Source organism: Coenobita brevimanus, chromosome 68 (genome assembly GCF_032717465.1).
Source record: "Coenobita brevimanus isolate Jiangsu-jjx chromosome 68, ASM3271746v2, whole genome shotgun sequence".
Lineage (NCBI taxonomy): Eukaryota > Metazoa > Arthropoda > Malacostraca > Decapoda > Coenobitidae > Coenobita > Coenobita brevimanus.
The window spans coordinates 21,365,599-21,392,840 of NC_137021.1; the positions used below are offsets into that span (position 1 = coordinate 21,365,599).

The window sequence follows — 27,242 nt, forward strand, 5'->3', positions numbered from 1 at the left end:
TCTCCAACTAATTCCTCTGTTCTTTCTCTAACTCTGTCAATAAGTATCCTACCATACACTTTTCCTATTATACTAAGAAGCCAGATGCCTTTGTACAAGGGAATAATTATACAGTAGGTTCGCACAGTGCACGTCATCACAGTGCACGATTCGCATTGTGCGCGAGTGGCCAAAAATCATAACCAAAAACCCTTGAATGCGCGAGTTTACCCCACAGAACACGAGGCAGAGGCAAGGAGTGGCTCAAAAATGCCATTTTCTATTAATGCGTGACCATTCCTCACACACTGCGTCACGTGTGGTCATGTTCATGCGCAGAAATTCCCGGACATTCTACTGCGCAGCAATGTCAGAAGTGTCAGCATTGGACTTTGAAGGGTTTATGGCCGAAGTGAGTGACTTTGATGCTACTGGGGAAGGTGCTCAAGAGGGGTCTGTGGAGAGAAATGTTGGTGTAGTGCGAGGTGCGGTGGGGAGTGCGGCACTGTAAGTGTTGCCGTGCCTCGGAACCCCTGTTATTTAAGGTCATCAGGGCTGTTGTCTACTGTTGTTAAGGTGACTACCCATATTTTTGTTATTGTAGCTATAGCTTTAGTACAATGTCTGAAAAATATGACCTTTATTATGTCTCTAAGGGCCAAAAAATATCTAGGTATGAGGGGGTACCGCCCGTATATAATTATTCTCATAAGATTATGTATTCCCAGTATGCGAATTCCCAGTGCGCGAGGTCGTGGACCGCCCAAACTCTCACACACTGTGCGAGCTTACTGTACCTGACTTCCAATCCTCCTGGACTCTACCTTCCTCCCAGGCCAATCTGCACATTTTCCACATCCATTCTACTACTATCTCTCCCCCATACTTTAGCATTTTACCACACACTTCATCAATTCCTGGGGCTTTCCCCAATTTAACCATCTTCATTGTTTCCACAACTTCTATCCTACTGATTTCTTCCAGTCTTCTCACCTCCCTCCTTCTCCCAGCCATTCCCCAGCCACTTATAGTCGCATTACTTCCATCCTCTATGTTCAACAATTTCTTAAAGTGTTCTCTCCATCTGCTCACTTTTTCTCCCCTCTCCACTAGTAATATACCATTTTTATCTTTCACTCCCCTGCTAACTTCACTTCCACCCTGTCTTACTCTTTTCACTTCTTTCCAGAACATTTTCTTACGGTCCCTCCACTTTACACTCAAGTTCCTTCCAAATTCCTCATCTGCTCTCTTCTTTCTCCCGGGGGTCTCTTCTTTATTAAATTTTGAAAATGCCCAGTTTCGTCCTATATCGAGGACACTGGGTGCCAATGGGCTTATATATATATATCTATATATATATATATATATATATATATATATATATATATATATATATATATATATATATATATAACTGTGTATATAGACAGTATATGTATATGTATATATATGGAGCCTCTATGGTACAGTGGTAAAGTGTGTATTTTCGTACATTGAAGAACGAGAGTTCGTGCCCCGCCAGGGTAATAAACTTTGGGAGCATTCTTCTGGCTGTTCACTGCATTGGCGGACATAAGGGGTGCTGTGGTTGAACCAGTGTCGCATACTATAAAGTATGCTTGCACCCAGTCGGCTTGCACTGGCCAATTACACTAGGTTCACAGACTACACACACACATCCAAAGCCACTCCAACACTACAACTACAATTACAGGCACTTCTCACCCTACATACAATCTCTACCAGACAGCCTAAACCACTTGGTAGAGATACATTGGCTGTATCGTCCCCACTTCGGTCGGGATAGGCCGGTCCTGCAGTGGACACTCAAACGGCTGATTACATATATATATATATATATATATATATATATATATATATATATATATATATATATATACAAAAAATGTATAATTCTTTTTTCAGTGGCATATTTTTGTTATTGGCTTTTATGGAAAATTGACCCTGATATATGGTAGGATTTTGAATAATATGTAACTTGTAACCAGACAGGAAAATATGTGCCCACCAAGAGAATGATATTATAGTAAAAGCATTTATGTTTCTGTATTGGTATTACACACACACACACACACACACACACACACTTTTGCATGTCATTTTATCTGTTGTAATGATAAATTTTAGTTTCATGTACCATAACTGCTTTTTGTTTTTTGTTTTTTACATGGAAGTTATTATTCTGTATGAATATTTTCCAGTCATAGGGTACAGCATTGTTTAGTTCTAGTCTTTCTTTTGTTATGTACTGTACCTTCATTGAGCAGTCTGTTTTTTTGTACTTTCCTAAGCACTTCAGTCCCATGAAGTACAATACAGTAATTTCTCATCTAACACTTTTTTTCCCCAATACTTTTAGTAGTAGCTTGCCCAAGTTAAAATTAACACATTGTTACAAGTCTTAGTGTATTTTTCATATTTTTTTCTTCCCCAGTAGTTTCCAGCATCTGTTTGGAAGTAATGAGCTGGTTTTGGGATTTAGTTTAGCTTTTACATTTATACAGTAGCCTAGAGAGTCCAAGGTGAGACTCACATGTAATAAGTCTTACTACAACATTTTAGATTTCTTTCCTTTCAGCCAATAGTTTCCAGCAACTGTTGTGAAGTAATGAGCAGGTTTTGGCTCGTAGTTTATAGTGGCTCCCAGTCCATAGAAAACATCAGCTGTACCTTGGCCATCCTCAGTACGGGATTCCTTAAGAGAAAGCTTGGTGTATTTGATTTGATTTGAGTTATACAAGTTTTCATAGTTTACTATCATTATCATTATTGTTATTATTTGTGATAGGTGAGGGCGCTCACCATCCACCCACTCGATGTAGTGCTGCTCTCCGGTGTCTGCCCTGCTCTCTGGTGTCTGCCCTTTCCTCTTCTCCATTCTTTTTTCCTTCCATCCTCTTCTGTCTTTCTTTCCTTCGTTCTTTTCTCGTCCTTCTGCCTATGGGTGACTTTACACTCCTTCTTCTGTCTTTTTTTCCTTCATTCTTTCCTCTTTCTTCTGCCTGTGGGTGACTCTACACTGACAAGTCAAATGGTTTCTTGTACACCAGGAAACCATTTAGTACGCTGGGTGGTAACCATATAACCAAAATTTTGGCGCCTGGTGGTTTAGTGGGTAATTATTGCGCTCCAGTCGGATTGAGCCGGTGAAGGTTTATATCCAAGGGGTGGTTGGGGTTGATTGCTAATGTAATGTCACTCAGGGATGAATGAGGCTGGTCACTCTCAGCTTAAATGTCGGGACCAACTGCCTAGCCATGGGCTCCTAGGCTCCTCATGGGGAAATGTAAGACTGAATGATGGGTGGATGGATGATGGATATATATATATATATATATATATATATATATATATATATATATATATATATATATATATATATATATAATCATCATCATCATCATCCGGACCTCCTTTCCCATCCCAGGGCAGGGTGTGGAGTAACAATGTCCAGACAGCCCAAATTTGGCCAGTCCAATGGGCCACGCTTCCATTCACTCACAATTCAAGCCCCCGGAATCCTGGCCCTATCGGATACGCCAAAAACATTCACCACGGTCTGTAGTTTCACACAAATTTATCGAATAGAACCAATCCGGACGCTGCCACGTCAAAAAGAGGTGCCATATATATACATATATATATATGTATATATATATATATATATATATATATATATATATATATATATATATATATATATATATATATATATATATATATATATATATATACAAGGTGTAACTCGACGTATGACAAAAACTTTACACCAATGATCTATCATATAATTTGAATATATTTTGTTCAATAAACATATGCTCTCTGCAGCCCCAGTTCAGTACCCAACATTCGGCTGTTTAAGTGTAAAATCTTCGTGCCTTGCACGTGCCTTTGGGTAAGCGTTTCGCAGGGCGACGGGAGACGAGTATTATTAGCTTATACTGTACTGTGCATGAAAATCCCATATTCTATCAGTACACGCGAGTTTTAAGAAGAAACTTTACGTAGTCTATTGATTCTTTAGCATCAAGTCATGCATTCATAAAATTCTTTTGCAGAAATCGACTGTAATTAAGGTTAAAATTCAAATTTTATGGCTTGCAAGGGAGTAGGGAGGGAGGGACGAGAGGCTGGTGTGTTGTTGCCAGTTATGTAATGTTTATTTTGTAGGATATTGCTCCCAGCATCATCATAACACCCACAGCTCATTCAGTGAAAAAAGAAAAAAAACGTTATTCTAAAGGTAGATTAGCCTCACTTTAAGTCAGGAAGAAGTAAACATGGTGCCACTGGGTATCTCCACCTGTATTCCTTTCCGCAGCGCTGGCATTACCATCGCAGAATCCTTAAAAAAAAATAGACGATATCTGCATATTCTTCATTGCTGTACGTACGTGGCATGCTGTTTCATGAACAAGTGAAGCCGAACCCAGTGAACAGCTGAACATGGAGAACAGTATTTGAAGTGTGTGCCGCTGTAGCGTTATGATCTGTCCCCCTGTCCGTCCCCTACGGCGCATGCGCGGGGATTGCCAGAGGCCGCCACAAATATGCCATTTGTCCTCTGATCTCTGTAGGGGTAACATGATCGGAGCTTCTCGGCCTTTGTTTACAAACGGCAAATGGTCATTCCGGCTTCTCTTATCATTCGTCTCAAAGCTTTCTCGGGTAGTTTCCGCCCTTAAATTAAATTAGGTTAGGCGGAAAGCAGTAAAAATTCGAATTTCTAAGGTATGAATGAGTTAGGTTGGATAAACATAGATATAATTAATCATCTGGGGACGAGTTATCTAATCTGTTAGGCGGGAGGATTGCCTTAGCTTTGTATCTTTACAGGAATGAGTCAAGCTCGTACTGTCCCGTGTATTAAACCATTTTTATCATACATATCCTTGAAATTATAAATAGTTTTGGCACACACTACCTCATTCGGTTGTGCATTCCACTGATCAATTGTCCTATTAGGGAAACTGAATTTCCTTACATCTTTATCACCTCTCTTTTTATGCTGTATTTTGTAATGTCCTCTTGCTGATGCTTCACATATGATATATATTCATTTTATGTCTATTTTCTGTTCCCCTGATATTCATTTATATAGCATAATCATGTCTCCTCCTCCTCCTCCTGCAGCGTTGGTTAATTCAATCTTTCCAGTCTTTCTCAGCAACTTAAATCCCTTAAGCTTGGTACCCATCTTGTAGTGGCCCGTTGTACTTTTTCAATCTTATCTGTGTTTTTTGAGATGAGGATTCCAGACTACTGTGATGCATACTCCAGAGTTGGTCTGATGAATATCTTCCTCAGCATATCTTCATTTATATATGTGAATGCTATTCTCATATTAGCAAGCAATGTATACATGTTTCGTACCTTCTCACTGATGTGATCATCAGGAGATAGTCTGTTACTGATAATTACTCCTAGGTCCTCCTTTTCTGATATGTGTAGGGTTGATCTTCCTAACTTATAATACCAATCTGGTCTTTTCTCACTTTTACCAAATCTTATTACATGACACTTATCCACATTAAATTCCATTTGCCATTTATTGCTCCATTCATGAAGCTTGTTCAATTCCTCTTGCAGCTCTTTGCAAGAATCTATGTTAGTAATTTTCTTTTGAATTTTTGCATCATCTGCAAACATATTTAGATAGCTTCCGTTTCCAATATTACTATCTATGCCATTTATATATACTAAAAACATAATATACTAAAAACATAACTGAGCCCTGTGGAACTCCGCTGGTCACTTCCCTCCATGATGAGTAATTTCCCCTCAGTATTGTTCTCATTTCCCTTTTTCTGAGAAAATCCTGCATCCAACAGTGGAGATTGCCTTGGATACCTCCTTGGTAGTACAGCTTCCATAAAAGTCTTTGGTGCGGTACTCTGTCAAATGCTTTCTTAAAATCTAAATAGATACTGTCCACCCATCCTTCTCTTTTCTGTAATGTTTCTCTTTGTCATAATTGCTTAGAAGATTAGTAACGCATGATTTTCCCTTCCTAAAACCGAACTGCCTCTCTTTTATCATACCATGTTCTAGATGTTTTACCCAAACTTCCCTTATCAGCTTTTCTAGTATCTTACAACACTGGTCAGTGATACTGGTCTGTAGCTGAGTAGTTCTCATTGTGTTAAATTTGACTAGTGTACAGGTAGTTGTAGACCTCACAGGTGGTTAAGAGGGATGAGTAAAGGACTCATGAATGGAATGGAATGAAATGGAATGGAATAATAAAAAAAAAAAAAAAAAAAAAAGGAAAGCGAACACCAAGCCACTCAATGACTAAGTTTCCCCCTGGGGAGGGGGTGGGATAGAATACCTCCTCAGTATCCCTGCTTGTCGTAAAAACCGTCTAAAAGGGGCACTTTAATCTTCATCCTTCCTCTTTTCCCCCTCTGCTTCTTGTACTTTATCTGTCCCACCTCTCTGCCCTATATTTTCACTTTAATACCCACCCAACTCCTATTGTAGTGCCATATAGCCATTGAGTGGCTTGGTGCTCGCCTTCCTTTCTTTTCTTTTCTTTTCTTTTTTTTAATAATCCATTCCATTCAATGACTAAGTTATATAGCACTAACTTGGGTGGGTATTGAAAATATATGGCAGAGGTGGAACAGATAAAGTACAAGAAGCAGAGGGGGAAAAGGGGAAGGATTTTTAGTGGGCTTTTACGACAAGCAGGGATACTGAGGAAGTATTCTATCCCCCCTTCCCCGAAGGGAAAGGATTCGTGAGATAACTGTGACTGGGAGCTGGCTTAGTTTCCATTGATAGTACCCCTCTGGGGAGGGGGGACTGAATACTTCCTTAGTATCCCTGCTTGTCGCAAAAGGGGCACTTTAATCTCCATCCTTCCCCTCTTCCCACTCTGCTCCTGTACTTTATCTGTCTTACCTCTCTGCCTTACATTTTCACTTTAATACCCACCAAACCCTCTTCCATTATAGTGCCATGTAGTCATTGTTTTAGTTTGGTACTGGCGCTTATTATTCACCTCCTCTTGTACTTCATGTGTCTTATCTCTCAGCCTTATATTTTCACTTTAATAACCACCCAACCCCCTTCCACCTCAGTGCCATATTTTCATTGGCTTGGTGCTAACTTTTGCTTTTTTTTTTTTTATTAATGTGTTCAATGCATTTCCACTGATAGTACAGTATATAAATATATCCTGTGCTACTGGACACGACAAGATTTATGTTACTGCACATGTGTGCAGATTTAAATAAACGATTGGTATTAAAATATGCCAATCAGTGATGTGTAGTAATGTACCCAATGTGCTGAATAACCTAACCTAGGATTCTTTTTTTTTTTTAATTTCCCATAACAACTAGTATCTGAAGTGATCTCAGTAACGTAACTGATAAGGGTTTTTACTTTATCATTATCCATTGAATCAGTAGAAGTGCTGTAACAGTGTGAACAGGAAACTTCACTAAGCATACCCTACTGGAGTGCATACTGTTTTCATAGTGTTTGGAGTTAAAAGTACTTTTCCATAAATGAAATTTTGAGGCTAATTTTTATTTCACATTGACTGAACTTGAACTATACTGGACTAGCCTAACACTCTTATGTGAGATTTCTCAAAACTAAAGGGATTGGACTGGATAATTGGAAAAAAAAAGGAAAAGGAAAACCTAGCATCAAGCCACTTATTGACTCTATGGCATTTAAAAGGGGTTGGGTGGGTATTAAAGTGAATATATAACGCAAAGAGGAAGCTATCTAAATATGTTTGCAGATGATGCAAAAATTCAAAAGAAAATTACTAACATAGATTCTTGCAAAGAGCTGCAAGAGGAATTGAACAAGCTTCATGAATGGAGCAATAAATGGCAAATGGAATTTAATGTGGATAAGTGTCATGTAATAAGATTTGGTAAAAGTGAGAAAAGACCAGATTGGTATTATAAGTTAGGAAGATCAACCCTACACATATCAGAAAAGGAGGACCTAGGAGTAATTATCAGTAACAGACTATCTCCTGATGATCACATCAGTGAGAAGGTACGAAACATGTATACATTGCTTGCTAATATGAGAATAGCATTCACATATATAAATGAAGATATGCTGAGGAAGATATTCACCAGACCAACTCTGGAGTATGCATCACAGTAGTCTGGAATCCTCATCTCAAAAAACACAGATAAGATTGAAAAAGTACAACGGGCCACTACAAGATGGGTACCAAGCTTAAGGGATTTAAGTTACTGAGAAAGACTGGAAAGATTGAATTAACCAACGCTGCAGGAGGAGGAGGAGACATGATTATGCTATGTAAATGCATATCAGGGGAACAGAAAATAGACATAAATGAATATATATCATATGTGAAGCATCAGCAAGAGGACATCACAAAATACAGCATAAAAAGAGAGGTGATAAAGATGTAAGGAAATTCAGTTTCCCTAATAGGACAATTGATCAGTGGAATGCACAACCGAATGAGGTAGTGTGTGCCAAAACTTTATAATTTCAAGGATATGTATGATAAAAATGGTTTAACATACGGGACAGTACGAGCTTAACTCATTCCTGTAAAGATACAAAGCGAAGGCAATCCTCACGCCTAACAGATTAGATAACTCGTCCCCAGATGATTAATTATATCTATGTTTATCCAACCTAACTCATTCATACCTTAGAAATTCGAATTTTTACTGCTTTCCGCCTAACCTAATTTAATTTAAGGGCGGAAACTACCCGAGAAAGCTTTGAGACGAATGATAAGAGAAGCCGGAATGACCATTTGTCGTTTGTAAACAAAGGCCGAGAGGCTCCGATCATGTTACCCCTACAGAGATCAGAGGACAAATGGCATATTTGTGGCGGCCTCTGGCAATCCCCGCGCATGCGCCGTAGGGGGCGGACAGGGGGACAGATCATACGCTACACCGCCCCTACAAATGTTCCCGTTCAAATGATAGTGGACCCAGGGTTGCCAATCCTATCATCAATCTAGCTAGTTTAGTCCAGAAATCTTGCTAGAATGTCGCTAGATAGTAAACACTGCAAAACATCGCTAGAAAATACGATAAAATCTCTACAATATCACCTAAAATGACAAAACCATCCAGAATGTAGCTAGATATCATGTTGCCAGATGTTAAATAGTGCCGCTAGGTAGAAGCAAAAAATAGGTCTAGCTGCACAGTCGTTACCTTGGCAATCCTGTATCACTGTTCTCACGTCAACATTATATGAAAAAACTGGTGCCACGTTTACTTGCAGCAGAAAAATTGCAAAGAATAATAATATTACTCATGATTGAAAGTGCTGCTAATCACTCAGTACAGTAATGTTTTTTCACTGAATGAGCTGTGTGTGTTATGATAATGCTGGGAGCAATCTCCCACACACTAAACAATATTACATACCGGGCAACAACACACCAGCCTCTCGTCCCTCCCTCCCTACTTCGTTGCAAGCCATAAAATTTGAATTTTAACATTAATTACAGTCGATTTGTGCAAAAAAAAAAATTCATGAATGCATGACTTGATGCTAAAGAATCAATAGACTACGTAAAGTTTCTTCTTAATACTCGCGTGTACTGATAGGATATGGGATTTTCATGCACAGTACTATAAGCTAATAATACTCGTCTCCCGTCGCCCTGCGAAACGCTTACCCAAAGGCACGTGCAAGGCACGAAGATTTTACACTTAAACAGCCGAATGTTGGGTACTGAACTGGGGTCGCAGAGAGCATATGTTTATAGAACAAAATATACTCAAATTATATGATAGATCATTGGTGTAAAGTTTTTGTCATACGTCGCGTTACACCCTGTATATATATATATATTGTGGTAGGTGGGGGCGCTCACCATCCACTCACTCAATGTAGTGCTGCTCTCGGGTGTCTGCCTTGTCCTCTCCTCCATCCTTCTTTCCTTCCATCTTCTATCTTTCTTTCCTTCATTCTTTCCTCGTCCTTCTGCCTACGGGTGACTTTACACTTCCTCTTCTGTCTTTCATTACTTCATTCTTTCCTCTATCTTCTGCCTATGGGTGACTCTACACTGAGCGACAAGCCAAATGGTTTCCTGTACACCAGGAAACTATTTACTACGCTGGGTGGTAACCATATAACCAAATTTTGGCGCCTGGTGGTTTAGTGGGTAATTATTGTGCTCCAATCGGATTGAGCCGGTGAAGGTTTATATCCAAGGGATGGTTGGGGTTTATTGCTCACGCAATGCCACTCAGGGATCAGTAAGGTTGGTCACTCTCATCTTAGATGTCGGGACCAACTGCCTAGCCCCGGGCTCCTATGCTCCTCATGGGGCAACGTAGGATTGGATGATGGCTATATATATATATATATATATATATATATATATATATATATATATATATATATATATATATATATATATATATATATATCCCATTGTAGCCCAGTGTCCCCAGTATTGGACAAAACTGGGAATTTCCAAATCTTAATAATGTGTGGAACCCCCGGGTAGGGACCTATGAGCTTCGTGACTATGAGCCGATAGGCGGAAGGTGGTACGCTAAGGACCCTCCCGGAACAGTGCCTCGCCCAGCAGTGCTGGGATCCAGTGGGATATATATATATATATATATATATATATATATATATATATATATATATATATATATATATATATATGGATAGATAGATAGATGGATGATTGGATAGATAGATTGATAGATAGATAATGAGAGACAGAGCTGTGTATATATATATATATATATATATATATATATATATATATATATATATATATATATATATATATATATATATATATATACAGGATTTATATAAATTATATGTACGTGGCTTTTGGAGCAAATTCTTGAACCACTGGTTACTGCTATTTCATCTGCATGAAGTTATTATTAATCAGTTATTTCACGTATAGAACATGTTTAGTGATATTTGGGATGATAGCCCCTAACTGAGGATTTCCAGAATCTAAAGCACACTTTTCATTCATAGGAACCATAATATTAATTTGAGCACAGCCTTCAAAACCTCCATTACAAGGCATTTCATAATTGCTCCTTAATGATTAATATGGATGCACCAAAACCTTTCTCCTTTTCCTTAGGTAATAATCAAGTATAAATTTTTGTAATTACCCGCAAGTTCCCCATGGGTATACATCATAGCGGGGAGGGATTTCGCAAGAATCGTGCGGTTGGTGTCAATTTTTTTGCCATTTGGCATGCTAACAGATATGGGTATAACATTTTCAAAAAGCATCGCAAGGAAGTTGGGGTCGAGCTCTGGTGACCTGTTTGCACAAAATTTAATATGACACCTAAATAAAATAAATTCATATCTCACTTCCCATTAGCAAAAGATTTTTCTATAATACCACTTTTCCCTTATTTTCTGATCAGAAGTCCATTTTGGAAGTATATTTTATGTTTCAAAGTCTTTTTCAAGCTCAAATTCATGCTCAAAGTCAAATTAGCCACAGTAAACAATTACTTGGTAGCTTTAAGTGGAAAGTAACTTATTTAGTAACCTTAATTTCAATTTCTTTCCTTTTTTTTTTTTTTTTTTTTTCATTTCAGGTCTGCAGGACAAGTGAAGAGATATCAATTGTTAATGCATAATGAGTTCTGAAAACCAGGTCGTTACAAGAAAAATCACTGATTGGGCATTGTGTTGTTTGTGTCAAGGAGAAGAAAGACCCAGCAAAGACTTGAGATGTCCATATAAGAAGGAATGCCATCACAAAGCATAGGAAACCCAAGAGAATGATTGGAACAATTTTGCCGAAAATGATATTACTCTACCTCTGGGAGTGAACTTGGAGTGTTTAACTGATGGCTCAGAAATCGCCAACACACTCTGAGAAACAAGGCAAATTATCATAACGGATGTCGAACTCCCTTTCGCTCTAATACGGTGCAGAGATAACTGCAAAAGAGACAAAAAAACAAAAGAGAGTGAAGAAGCAACAGTCAGTCCCAAGAAAACCAGGTTAAGTTTTAATGCAAGACTTGACCGCAAAAACCCACAAAATTTCTACTGTAAGAAGTATGAAGTAGCTGGTGAGGAACAATGTATCGTGCAAGGAGTGCTAACTGTGGCAAAAATCTCTTAACATGGGCTGTAGAATCTCAGAACTGGGTAGTTCATGCACGACTGAATACTACAATCAAAGCTGAGGGTGCAGAAGCTGCAGATATTCATTATCCTCTATCGTGCCACACAAAGCTCAAAACCACTGCTTGTGCAGCCAATTCTAAGTCAGAAAATGCAGCAAAGTCTTATCAGCTGTTCTATGATCCCTTGGTAATTGCTCAGCTTGTACCATTTGTCCAATTCAACCATTCTCCTCATAAGCTACCTGTTTTGAGAAGTCTTTATGATAAGCGTCCCCAGCTACTAAGCTGGTCTGCATTCCAGGAAGGTAAACAAATTTATATCTCCCACAAAGGACACTCGGTGCAGCTTTGGCAGAGACCGCTTGCCTTCAAGTGAATCAAGATGAGGCTGAGAAAATTGTGGATGTTGATCTCTTGCTGTGCAGGTACATTTTTCTGCAACAGATGCCTTTCAGTGGGTCATTCAGCTCAAATTGTCTAAGTGAACTAGTTGCCATTCCCCTTCTGGTCCTTCTACATGTCCTCTTTGAAGGATCGAGCTCTATAGCAGAAACAGCGAAAGAGGATCCTACCAGTAGCAATGCCAGAAATAGAGTCGCATGTACACTCTTTCAGCTGATATGCGGTAATGCTGCCAAGCAGGCCAGCCAGGCCCTCAATCTGTATCAGCAGAAGGAGAGAAAGACTTCCTTTCCTCTTTATGTTGGACTGAAGCTTCATGTCAGTTATCGACAGAAAGGAATCATTGGCACTTTCCACACTCTGGGCATTTCCGTGTCGTATGGTCGAGTCATGAATGAAAGGAGATGCCTTGCCAGAGCTGTATCAAAACGATAGGCTGATGATGGAGTAGTCGTGCCAACAAACACCATACGAAAAGTATTTGCAACTTGTGCTGTGGGCAATCTTGATGAGTAAGGTAGATATGAATTCCATGGCACTGCCTTAACACTAACTATTCACCTCACTAATGACAACACAGGGGAGGACCCTTCACCACTGACCCTGAATCTTCCTGAAGGAACCATTATCCAGCTTCCTGACAACTATGCCATTGTGCCCTACGATGATGAATATGCTGGTGACATCACTCTTCCATCCATTGGTAATGAGGCTGGAAGACCAACTTTCACAGTGCATCTACAAACAAGGGTGCCTGAAAAAGCAGGGTTGAAACATCAGTATAAGGTCTTGGTCGAAAAGGGTGGAGAACTGCAAGAAATGCCAGTAACCTACTCTGGTTCTTTTCTCATAGCCAATGTGCAGAAGATCTCAGACCAAGGCTCACAGTTGGGGTTTTCCCTATATTCTATGAGAATGCATCATCAGTGGCCATGTAGAAACCTTCAGTACTTTTTTCGGTGAGGGTAATTGACTTTGTAAATCCTGGACATATTCCAGTAATTGTAGGTGACTCTCCCGCATATGCACAGCAGAAGTGTCAGTGGGAGTACCCAGATGAAGTGGATGAATCAAAGCTGGTTTGCTTCATGGGCTTCCTCCATATTGAAATGGCATCCCAAGTATATGGAGGCAATCTGGTGGCTGGATCTGTCTGGGACAGGATGTTCTTCCAAGCAAATGTCTTTACGTCTGGTGTTGCAGCATCTCTTGTAGGTGGCAAACATGTCAAGTGCACTCAGTACTCATATCAGCTTACTCTTGCTTGGCTTCATGTACTAGATATTCAGGCCTATTACGAATACTGCCAAGAGGGTTATGGATCTCATGAATCCATAGAGATGTGGGAGGAGAAACTCATTGCTGAAGCTCCAACCATCTCTTACTGACACCAGTTAAAGACTGTCTCCTGATCAACTGCCGCTTTGTCCGAGGTCAGCGTGTTGGTGATTGGCTACTATGGTCCGTCTATTTTATGAAGAGCGTTTAGGCGTTGTCCCTCTTTGGAATTTCCTAGGTCGCCTCTCTGCCAAACCTTTACACCTCACTGTCTCATGTCAGCTATTTACTACTTCTAAATGAAGTTTATTTACAGTATATATATATTTAATTCTTTAATAAGGTTATATAGTGTTTTAAATGCCTCTTTTTTTTTTTTCTTTTAAGAACAATGACTTTTTATAAATACTACAACACTTGGCAACGTTGCTTTCCAAAGGTGCCACGCTTGTAAGGGTAGAGTGACCGTGTTAATCCAGGTCATTTCCACTCTGGCCGCCACCTGAGATGGATGCTCTTACTCCTGCTACTCGCTCTCGTGTGCTCCACAGTAGAGAAAACGAACTTATTTACAACGTAAATAAGTATTTTTTAGAAAAGAAGGCAAACAGATGACCTATAATTGTTTCCCAAAAAGCTGTTGATTAGGCCTCCTGGGGAAAACCTCTATAAAAAAAACGCGCCTTGACTTTTACCTCAAAGGTGGTGTGGAAAAAAAGTTGAAATTATAAAGAACAAATAAAACATCATACTTTATGGAAAGCATCACATTCATAAGAAAAACATAATGTTGACAGACAGACAGTAACAGAGAGAGAGAGAGGAGGGAAAGGGAATGGAGATAAGGGGGATAGGCGGACATCGAGGGAGGGAGGTTGGAGAGGCCGGAGATAAGGGAGAAAAGGCAAGACGGAGGGAGGGAGGAAGGGAATGTAGTGGAAATTGAATAGGAGCACAACAAGACAGTCAGGAGGCTTTTCCTCAACGTGAGAGGTGGTGTGGAAAATAAATCAAAATTATAAACCACAAATAAACCTCACACTTTAAGGAGAAAATCACAGTCATAATAAAAAATAATGTTAGAGAGAAAGAGAGAGAGAGAGAGAGAGAGAGAGAGAGAGAGAGAGAGAGAGAGAGAGAGAGAGAGACAGACAGACAGACAGACAGACAGACAGAGACAGACAGACAGACAGACAGAGACAGACAGACAGACAGACAGACAGACAGACAGAGAGTAGGGGGAAAGGTCATGGAGAAAGGGAATGAATAAGAGCACAACAAGACAGACAGACAGTCAGTCTGGAGGCTTTTCCTCAAATTCTAAAAATTCATAAAAGTGTATAGACTTTTTTAGAGAAATAAATCTATAAAAAATGCAATTTCTATATGCAGAGAGAGAGAGAGAGAGAGAGGAGAGAGTGGTGTGCTGGGAGGGGACGTTGTCATTAGCGCCTTGTTTCTAATCCGATTAAGTTGCCCAGTACAAAGTATGGCAACACTGTGGGACGGGGATTCCCCAAGAGGGACAACGCCCAAATGCTCTTCATAAAATAGACGGACCATAGTCTTGAATGCTTATGATGAACTGTGCCCATGGCTCTTTGCTTTTGGACACACAAAGTAGGCACGCTGGATGCCAGTATTCTTGAAAGACATGAAGTATCAAGTCACAGACTCGCCAAGCGTGGTAAAACTGCGGGATGAAGAACTAGAGTCTCAACAAAGATAACTTTGCCGAACGGGACTGAATGGCAGAAGTTTCTGAACAAGTTTAATTACAAAAATGAGTTCTTTCAGTTCCTCAGTAAGCAACTAGTGAAAGGTACCACTAATTGGTTGGTTGGTTACCAAATTTTGCTCATTTTCAAGCAAAATGACCTTCAAAAATTACCTTGGACCTTGAATATTATTTTATTTTATTTTTTTTTTTAAATGATTCCTTGCACCCAAAACATGGAAATGTATATATTGTACAATAATCTACTTCAAACAGGAGCTGAGATATGACATTCACTTTATTCAGTAGTGGAAATATTGGATTTTAGGCAAACAGGTCACCAAAGGTCAACCCCAACTTGCTTGCGATGATTTTTAGAATACTTATGCCCATACCTAACAGCATACCAAAATGCAATAACATGGCACCAAATGCACAATTGTTCACAGTTTTGGCATATTCCCTTCCCACTATCATTAATCTCTGAAACATTTCATCCCCCTCTTCTAATCGTACCATCATACCTTACTGTGTCTAAAGTAGTCAGTCGTCAGAAGAAGTCCAGACCATCGCAAGGCTAATATGCCCTCTGTCTCTTGCAGGTAATGTTCCATCAACAATTTAACATTGGGAAGATCAGCAAGAAACAGCCCGGGCATAGAGTGGCAGGTCACGTGGAGGTGCTGTGTCTGCCTTTCTACTCAATATTGCTGGCCGTCAACACCACCACCATTGACTATTTTAGCCTGGATGTGGAAGGGGTAGAGCTGGATGTCCTTAAAACCATCCCATGGGATAGAGTTGATATTAAGGTGACTATAAAAGTGACACACCTAAATTATGTTGATGTCTTACGCAATCTCTTTGTGTGTGTGTGTGTGTGTGTGTGTGTGTGTGTGTGTGTGTGTGTGTGTGTGTGTGTGTGTGTGTGTGTAATATTTTTACTAGTCTTTTGCCGATAGGTGGGCTGTGATGAAGAAAAACAGCAGGTGTTACGTAAAACATAAAAGCGACAGGAGGAGGGAGAAAATGGGCAGTACAAATGAAAAGCAGAACATCTACTTAGAACATTTATTCTCGATCAGGTAAAGGAAGTAGAGGATGTGGATAAAGTGTTCTAAAAAGAAGTGCACCCTATGAGGTGATGAATAGGCGCTGTGAGTAGAAGCTTGGTGATGCAAGAAACAACGTGGGCGAGTAACGAGGTAAAACCAGCTGTTTAAGAGACAAAAAGACGACTTACATTAACTGGAGGGACGTAGACGATATGAGGGTAATAAAAGACCCAAGGGCATTTTATGTCGAGAAGTGAAAGGGATGATCAGACTAGTGAATTACAGCAGAGAATGAGTGAATGAAGAGTTCGGAAGAACTTTGAATGTAGAAGGAATTACAAACAACTATTCGACATAGTGTTGTCCAATAGGTTCATTTTACAGGGACGAAAGACAGAAATAGTAATATGAAGTGGAGAAAAGAAAGTGAACAGACTATATCACTGGAATGAGTTTTTGAACAAAAAAAAATTATAAAACTAGTGTAAGTGGTTGGGGTATGGCTTGGAGGAGAGAGAGCAAGACTGGAGAAGAAAATCAGCAGTTAGGGCACTGAAAAAAGTTTAAATGGTGAAAGCACCGAGTTGTTTTTTTTTTCTTTTTTACAGTGTGTGGCGTATTGTTGAAATATGGGGGAAAGATAATGACTGCATGGATCTGGCAAGTGCAGTTTGGTCTTGGAAAATGGTCGAGTGCCAGAGGATTAAATGTCAGTTTGCTTTGCTGCTATATGTGAAAGGTTGTTGCCACCTGTGTTAACTGTTCTGTTGTAATGTTTAGCTAAAGCGCTAGAGGCAACCATGGGGCTTCAAGCTAGGTGAAAAATACAGAGACTTCACTATAATTTTGAGGCTAAATCTACTTGGTGACTCCAGATGCAGAAAACACACACACACACACACACACACACACACACACACACACACACACACACACACATCTGTGGAAAGGAAGAAGAAAAGGGTGATCCAAGTCAGTGATAAAAGTGACCTGCGATAGGGCTGGTCCGGTAATCTCAGGTGGGATGCTGACTGCACCAGCTAACAGCCGTTATACTTTTTTGCTTTGTGTATATAGCATGCATACATTATAATAATGCACACACATACAAATTATGCAAATATTCTTGGCGAATTACTGAGCTTTACGAAGACAAATAGTGTGTTGGGAAATAAGAACGTAAGGTGATGGTGGGCGATGGGGTCGGGTTGAGGTATTGAGAGGTAGCGAGAGGTAATTGTGAATTGTGGAGGGGGGGGGGGAAGACTGCGTAGCAAGAGAGATGTGTTGGCAAAGCTGTAAGAGCTTGCCAGGTTATATGATGAGGGACAATAATAGCCTGACTCACAAAAAAATACTTATCTGTTGGTAAGACAAGTGAGATGACGAAACATTAATATAATGGGAGGGAAAAAAAACAACAACATCTGACAGGTAATATTATACAGATTACCCGTTTTCCCCTTTGCCATTCGAATTGTTTTGGTAGTATAATCATAACACGGATAGGCCAGTCAATAGGAGGGTTCAGTAAAGAAAAAACAAAACAAAACAAAAGCGAAAGGTGGAATAAATGTTATCGTTTTCTAATGAGGGTATTTAACAAGATAATAACCCCGGATTTGGCTGTCATCTTTGAAAAATAGCAGTCAAAATCTACTGTTGTGAATATCTCCCTTGAGACTAATTTTGGAGCAAAATGTGTAGTTGCAACTGCATATAACTCACTACAATAGAGTTCCTCTACATTTTACTGCTGCGATGCATCGTTTTAGCGTTAGAGGTGCGCGAAAACAACATGCGAACATAAGAGAGGATTACTGCAGTAGCCCAGTTGAGCCATGCTAGGTAGTTCTTGCAGGAGTGACAAAACTACTAAAATAAGATAAGGATAACAAAGGAGGCTCTTCCCCGTCCATCAAACCAGCAGGAAAAAGTCAGAAGCACAACTCGATATAGATAAACCAGCTATAACATTTTATATGAAAACTCCAAAGGAGAAGTGAGAGTACCGTTGTGAAATCTGAAACGGAAAAAAAAATACTGATACCGTTATTTTTTTTTTTTATCTAACCCTTAATTATACTCTCCGTTAAGGAGAATATGTTTTTACCCCTGTTTTTTTGTTAGTTTGTCTGTTAGCAGGATTACTCAAAAACCAAAAGAGAGTTTTGAACCAAATTTTGTGGGTAGACAGCCCATGTCCCAGGGAACAATCAATTAACTTTTGGAACTGATCCGGATGGTATTACAGATTCTGGATCCGGAAAACACGTTTTACGAAACCCTAACCAGTGATGAGAAAACCTAACCCATTATGAAGAGTAGTTTGGAAATTACATTGCCCTGTTGGAGAGGCGCACTCCACTGAGTGCCTCTCTAGTAACATATGTACCTAACCTATGCTTGAATCTCTGAATGAATGGGCCAGCAACTATATCACTAAGCAGCTTATTCAAATCATCAACTACCCTATACTGGTAAACCAACTTTTACCTATTTCCTTATCAAAACAAAATTGATGTAACTTGAAACCATTAGTTCGAGTTCTATCCTTTAGGCTCACATTAGTACTTGCAAATGTCTCTCTTATTTATTTCCTTCATTTACTTAAACACCGCAATCTTCTATTGCTCTACATCTTTCTGGTGAGTGCAAATTTAGGATCTTCAGTCTGTGTACATATGAAAGGTTCTGAATATCATGTATCATTTTTGTTATTTTTCCTTTTTCATTTTCTAACGAATTTATATCCAGTCTATAGTACGAACACCAGAACTGCACTGTATAGCCTAAATGTGGCCTTATCGTTGCTAGACAATGTTGCAGTATTACTTTAGAGGCCCCTATTGCTTGCGCTCCGCGAAATAAATCATAGGACCCTGTTTGCTTCATTTCTCTCATTAATACACTGTTACCTTGGATTTAGGTCTTTACTAACCATGACTCCTAGATCTCTCTCGCATTCCGATATAGTAATTTCTTTAATACCTAAACTGTATCTAGTACCTCCGATGGTCTTGCCTACGTTCAGTAGCTTACATTTTTGCATGATGAATTCCATTTACCAATCTTTAGACCATCCATACAATACGTCGAGGTCTTTTTGTAGAGTAATTCAGTCGTTAGTTGAGTTAATGATACGCCCTATTTTTTTGTGTCACCAACAAATATGCTTATACTGCTAGAGTGATGCTACGTGTAGATCGTTTACATATATGATAAAAATATATAAAGGGATGAGAATTGATCCCTGTGGTACACTGGTACTTGCTGATCCCCATTCCGACCTAGTGTCAATTATAAAAACTCTCCTTTTCCCTTTCAGCCATGAGACTATGTTCTTTAAGATATCACCGTCTATACCGTGTGCCTGGATTTTCCTAGCTAACCTTTCATATTGGACCTATTCAAAAGCTTTTCATATCTCCCTCTGTGTCTCCCTGTTCAAAATCGCATACAGGGTGCGTAAGTGTTCTTCTCCTGTTTTTATTTTTCTATATATACCTTACTTTTGCCAATGGGAAATTTTAATGAGTTGTTTAACCATCTCGGCTCTGAATTATTCGTTCTAAACCAGTGGTTCCCAAACTTTTTCTGGTCGTTACCCACTTTCCATACATGATCCTTGTCCATGGACCCCCTTCCCCAACCATAACCCATGACTACACTGACTGTCTACACTACAGTCCTACACTCATCATGTCCTTATAAAAATCACTCTAGCAAATCCTGTAAGTTTATTGATTCCATTTGTTATTTTCTCTTTTGTTAAGTATTAATAAAGAAATGTGTATTTTGTCTTAGCTGAATATATATATATATATATATATATATATATATATATATATATATATATATATATATATATATATATATATATATATATATATATACATATATATATATATATAATTATTAAAGTATTCACAGGTGGGCACAAACTGATTATATGAGGAGGCGCACACGGTGATCAATGTTGCAACTGTGAATGGATAGTTAACCGAAAAATGTGAACATCCTTGCTAATACTCAAGATTCAAGACCAGGTTATCATACAGAATCCATAGTTTAGGAAGCCTTAGAATTAGATTGAGTTAAATTATCTACTCCCCTAATACATCTCTATGCCTTATTTTGTCAACAACACAGAATCAAAAAAAAAAGAAAAAAAAAAGGTAATTACACAGGGGGAAAAAAAAAAAAAAAAAAAAAAAAGGACGTATTACTTATGTGTCTGGCAGCAAGGCATTGCAAAAACCTGTACTGAACCTGTCTAAGTTCTCTCCACTGACTACCGTACCTACTCGCTAAACTCCTTCGGTTCAGGTTATGGCCCCCTACATTCTGATATATGGCCCCCAAGGGGGCCATGGCCCCTAGTTTGGGAACCACTGTTCTAAACACTTTGGAAGGGATATATCTATCCTGGCCTTGGTGAATAATTTTTACGAAACTCATCATTTTCTCATTTTCCTCACTGCTACGGTTTCCTGTCCCTCATCTATGACTTGAGCTTCCCCAGTGGCCTCAGTGACCTGACGTATAATCCCACCTATGACTGTCCCTCACCTATGACCTGAGTCACCGCAGTGGCCTGCTTAAATTCTCACCCATTTCCTGTTTCACATATGGCCTGAGCTTATCCACTGACTCGCTCTCCTTAAAGTAACCAGTCTATCCATGGATTATGGTTCTGAAATAAGCTCTTAACCCATCACAATAGACTAGACGAAAGTTAGGATCAGTCGAGCAGTTTTCAGTTGAAGTAATCCCACATAAATATGAACTAAAATTTTTCATGATCGCTTCTTCCGAACCATCTGCCAATTTCTATATCTTCGCTACCTGAGGTCAGTCTTTGCAGGTATGTCTCCTGGCGTCCCTGATTTACCTAGTTACACCCGTCTGTTGTGAGATTTGTCATTGAGTGATACCGTATAAGTTTTGTGCTTATGTGTTAACAGGGTGTGATCTAGTGTTGCAGTGTGGTGGTAAAGCGCTTTAGAGTGCCGAAAATTAGTGCTTAATGAGATTTCTGTATTGTGTTGAGATCTAGTGGGAGATGGAGAAGAAGGCTGAATTGAGAGAGTTGGTAAAAGAGTTGCTTGAGGCTAAGGGTGAGCGGCAGACTGAGGGATGGAAGCGTGTGAATAAAGCTGCAACTAAAAATGCAAGCGAGGGTGAGGTATGTAATTACATTCAAAGCTTTGCATGACGAGTGTGTGGAAGAGTTTGTGAGTAATATGGAATGTGAGGGCGTGTGGGGTCTGACGGCAGTCTGGGTGGTGTCGGACCATCCAGACCAGCCACAAGGCTGAATGAGTTAATGGTGAGAAAAACTGGCTCTAGTTAGAGACTCTCAGGTACGGCATTTAGACAGAGCTCCGTACTTTTCTTAGAAGACATGTGTGTCTTCCAAGAGCCAAGACTGAGAACATATTGCATAAGATGAATAACGTCATGAAAGGTAATTGAGATAATCCAGTATCTGCATCAATGTTGGAGGAAATTGTGTTGGTTAACATAGGAATAAGATACTGTGGCGACAGAACAGAGAAATATTAGATAAGTTAGGAGGGAGGGCGAGAGCCCTGTTGTACCTGAAGTTCTACCGAGAAGAAGAGTTGATAGGGAGTGGAGGTTCAGAGCATTAGGACAACTGTCGCCTGGACAAGTATTTCAATTTTTTTTTTTTTTTTTTTTTTTTTTTTTTTATGTGTCCGACTCTGGGCATAGGCTTCACAGCCTGCTATCAAGGCCCAGCAGTCCTCCTACATATCATACACCTCTACATGTCACCATTACCATGCAATACCATTCTTTGACAACTGGGACAGGTTGTACGATCGCAACTCCAAGTGCAGCTAGGATGGGATGCATCTTAATAGGCAGAGGGGCTCTAGATTAGCTTGGTCAGTTGATAGGGAGTTGACGGAATATTTTGGGAGCTGCACGTTAGATGCTTAGTAAATTGTAGCAAATCCACTCAGGGATCTTTCCCATTATGTTTAGATAGATACAGCGAAATGTGCAAAACACACACACACACACACACACACACACACACACACACACACACACACACACACACACACACACACACACACACACACACAAAATACGGCCTTTTGTGTAGATATATCCACAAGACCACTTTAAATACAAACAGGCGATGATGGCATAGAAATTATATTTATTAGTGAAGAAAATAGCTTCCAATTCAAAATCTTGAGAAACGAAAGAAGTGCTTCCCAATGCAATAGTGAAGTGCTAGTAATAACTTACAAGTGTTTAACCCAGTAGTAGGAGCTTTCGTAACAAAATGGACTAATTATGGAGGAACTTGATATTGCCGTAATTAGTGAATCGTGGACGAATACTCAAGCGAAATTTTGGCGGAATATCTGATTCATGGGTGTAATATCTTTCGGTCTGTTTTGGGAGGAAATGGAGGCGGGGTAGCCATTTATGTAAAAGATTCTTTATATTCATACAATAAATCAAATATTCAAATCAGTCGGGATACTGAAAGTGTCTGGACTGAAATTAATAATAACAAAGAGAAATTAGTCTTAACAGATACGTATAGACCTCCAAAATTAGGCAGAGAAGATTGCAGATACCTTTGGGAGGAGATTAAGAAAGCAGCAAAATCCAAGTCTGCAACTATAGTAGAGCACTTTAACATGCCAAGGATAGATTGACAGAATCAAATGGGGGATGCAGAGTTAGAACATTTCTAGAGGCATTGAAAGGTCTGTTACCACTTAAACTGAATAATGTCATCCGTTGAAATCAAGAACATAATATAATAAGTCGACGTGAATCGATAATCCAGAATCTGTATCTGTCTGGTTGTCTGTCTGTCTATCTTATTTGGGAGACGATTTCTTTCCGAAGATGTATGTAATCGTTTGTCTTTAGCAAGAATAAAATAACAATTATTTGTAATCTCAAATGGCATGTGTCTGTGTTTGTCCTTTCCCTTGCGGGAATAGGTTATGTTCAACCTGGATTACTAAGTTTGTTTATTGATATTAAGAATATAATAACAACACTGCCAAATCTTTCTAAGGCATATTATGCAAGAAAGAAGGAACCAAAGGCCAGGAGCCCGCCTGTCTTTCCGTCAGTTTTTCTATTTCTCTGAGGATAACATCTATTCAGCTACATGAGTCTGTCAAACAGACTCCCAAGGAACCTTAAATGTTAAGAAAAAAATTACAGTATTTACTTTTGAAACCAATACGAATACAGTATAACGCTTGCATCACGCAGTTTTATTATGTTACTCTGCAGTCAGACTTATTATTATTATTATTATTTACGTTATACAGATGCACCCTCCCTCCCTTCCTCCATCCCAAACTTCCACCACCACGCTTGATCGAAAGGGTGGCTAACTTCTTTACTTCGCCGTTTGAAGCAGCTTACTATGATCAGAATGTGTTGTAGCATCTATATAAAGTAAATACGTGTGAAGAAATTCTGAATGCACAGTAACATAATAAAGGAACATGTTGAGAAACGGAATGAGCGTTATACTCGTACTGTCTTCAAATATAAAATAGTGCAATATTTTCCTAACATTCAAGCTTGCTTGGAATTCTGTTTGACAGAGAATCATGCTGTTGGGAAGAAGTCATCGTCAGAGTACAAGACGGAAAAACCGAGGGAAAGACAGGCATATGTCTTAGATTCGTCAGTGTTGTTATTTAATTCATAATATCAACAAGCACTTTTTGTAAGCCAGGTTGAATAAGAATAACTTATTTTATTCCTGCTAAAGACAAACAATTACACGCATTTTCGGAAAGAAATCGTCTTCTAAATCAGACTGTCAGAAAAAGTCAGACACAGATTCTGGATTATCGATTCACTCTGACATATCATATAATATTCTTGATTTCATCAGATGCCATTATCAAGATTAGATGATAACAGACCCTTCTTGTAGAGGAAAACGTGATAGGCAATTGGGCAGACGGACAAGGGGAAAGACAGGCAGTCTCTCAATCATTATCTCACATTGACTGCTATTTCACTCCTGCTAAAGAGAGGTGATTTTATTCAGCATAAGAGAAAATAATCTCTGCTGATGAAGGCGTGAAAGACAGAGAAGCAGGTAAATAAACAACGAAAATGAGACAAACAGTTTCCGAATTATCAGTTCACATTACCTGGAACTGTCAGTTCACATTAATTGCTGTTGCAATATTGTTACTGCCAGATGATTTTATTTAGCTGAAGTGAAAATACGACACTCCCGCACAGCAAGATGTAAAGCATATTAAGACACAATTAATAACAAACATTCTCCAAATTGTTCATTTATGAAATTAAACTGCCGTTTTATTCTTGCTACTGGCTGATAGTTTTATTAAACTTAGGGAAGAACACGCCTCACCCGTGACACAGATATTTTAGCTTACTGATTTACACAAATTATACCAACGCTGACGAACATAGAGCTGGTGTTATTTTATAACAGCATTCAGTCAAACTCGTGATGACATGTCTTCTTTCCTTATTTTATCACACATTTCTGTGTGTGTGTGTGTGTGTGTGTGTGTGTGTGTGTGTGTGTGTGTGTGTGTGTGTGTGTGTGTGTGCGCGCGCGCGCTTCATACCCCGAAGCAAAGGACTGAGCTACCTCTCATCACGATATCAAGGCAGGTGGTTGTAGTTGGGAATGGATGCAGGGAGGATGATAGGAGGGAGTTTAAAGCTGTGTCCGAACACCAGGCTGTTCTTGGTTTCCTGGCCATGGCATGGACAAGGCCTGGATACTTTCTTTGGATAGCGACTGTGCAAGTTGAGACGGTCACGTTGTTACAAATCGTTTTCTCATATTAGATTTTTTCCTCTTTCTCATTAGCACCAGTAATATAAGACATCATCATTGCCGTGGCCATCCTCATTACAGTTGTTCTTGAAGAGAAGTAGTTGTTAATGATCCAATGGTCAAAACATGTCTGTCTTAGAATTTCTGCAGTATAGCTATCTCACTCATACTGCTCCTTCTTCAGTCATGGGGTCTTGTTGGTTTTAGTGTTTTTAGTCACTTATACATATCAGTTTAGTGCTTAATTATTTTTGAGACTCTAATAATATTTATATTTTTCTTCAGACACTGTCGGTGGAATTCATTCATGGTCCAGAAGGTAAATCTGCCTTGAAGACGTACATGCAAGAGCGAGGTTATAGTGTGTACTCCGAGGTCACTCATCCTGGTAAGCTGGCAAACGACTTCATTTTTGTCAAGAACGATCTGATGCCAGTTACAGAAGTGACTTTGACTTAACTAAGGTACACAGAAACTAAGTAGTGTACAGTAAATATGAATTTGAATTATAAGAGTGTAATAACCCTTTTGTCTAAAGTATTCACTGTGAATGATTGATGCACTGTTTTCAGAGTGTTCATATTTTTGGCGGAGAACTGCCGTATTTTTGTGTTGTTTAACTTATAGCTCGGAGGTCACTTAATTTTGTGAAGAGCTAGATTACTGTACAATTAGATAAGCTCAGTGAATACCATATTCTTGAATTAGACATGTGTAAGACTGAGGACATAGAGAATAACTTGTATTAATAATGAATGTTGTTTGTGCCATGCTGATATACTTGACTCCATACTCACGAGAACCGCTAGCACTGCCAATCCAGTCTCACCCGCAGGTGTGAACGTTGAACATTGACCACAATGATTGAGACGATTCAAGTCACCCTTAGGGGAACCGCGGATAGGGGAAAAGAGATGTTGAAGCTAATTGTGTGTAGTGGTGGTCGTGTGGTGTGGGTAGGTAAGAACAGGATGAAATGTCGTGCGTTGCAGGTATGAGGTCGTGGGTTAGGCAGCGATTTTATGCAGAACATAGAAGATGCACTCGGTAAATGTGAATGGATTCAATAGAAAAGAAGGAAGTCATGTTAAACCTTATCTCTTGAGGGCAGTATATTAATGTTTAATACATAAACCTTTTACATATATATATATATATATATATATATATATATATATATTGTCACTGGCGTAGTTACCCCAGTAGCGAATGGGTGAACTAGAAATAGGATGATAATGAAAGGAGAGAGAAGCCAGCCTCAAAACAGTAAAATCTTTTTCTTATCAGTTTTGCTCCCTGTAAGGGTAAACCCAAGCGGTCACTTTTGCCTTCACAACTGATAACACCCCACATGTTTTTCTCACAAATTACGCAGAAAGTTCCTCTTGTCCTTGAACTGTGGGTGTGACATAATGTGGGAGGAGCAAAGTAGGGATGTTTGCCAATTAGAAGCCTAAATGGTGCTTTCGTCACGTTCTTGATGGCACGGAATTGGTTCTGCCTGAAGTGTATGAGGCCCTCATTGGTAGCAGGTGGCTCTATTGTTTCTGTATGGACAGAGATTATTTTTAAGACAGCCTAGTGGTTAATTAGCTGAGAAAGGCGGAGTAAGTAACCTTTATAAACTCCAGGAAAGTGTGAAGAGACAGATTTTTATCTCATTTTGAACAAGCACCTCTGTACACATTATGTCATTTGTACACATTTGTACACAGTTACTGTCACGTTACACTTTTGTCACATTGTGTTGCACCTTTCCCCAACACTAATCAATACGTGACTTTGATTACAGTACACACTGTTTGTGCACCATTTCCCATTTT

The 27,242-nt window shown here is 39.3% G+C and overlaps 1 protein-coding gene across 1 annotated transcript in view; it reads left to right on the plus strand.

Moving 5' to 3' along the window:
* LOC145405857 (uncharacterized) overlaps window positions 1-25,878 on the plus strand; it is a 138,261-nt gene extending 112,383 nt beyond the window's left edge. Inside the window, exons 4-5 of the mRNA XM_080277112.1 lie at window positions 16,119-16,328; window positions 25,705-25,878. Of these exons, the coding sequence (XP_080133238.1) occupies window positions 16,119-16,328; window positions 25,705-25,878 (384 nt within the window). The remainder of the gene's footprint in view (window positions 1-16,118; window positions 16,329-25,704) is intronic.
* Window positions 25,879-27,242: the final 1,364 nt, after the last annotated feature.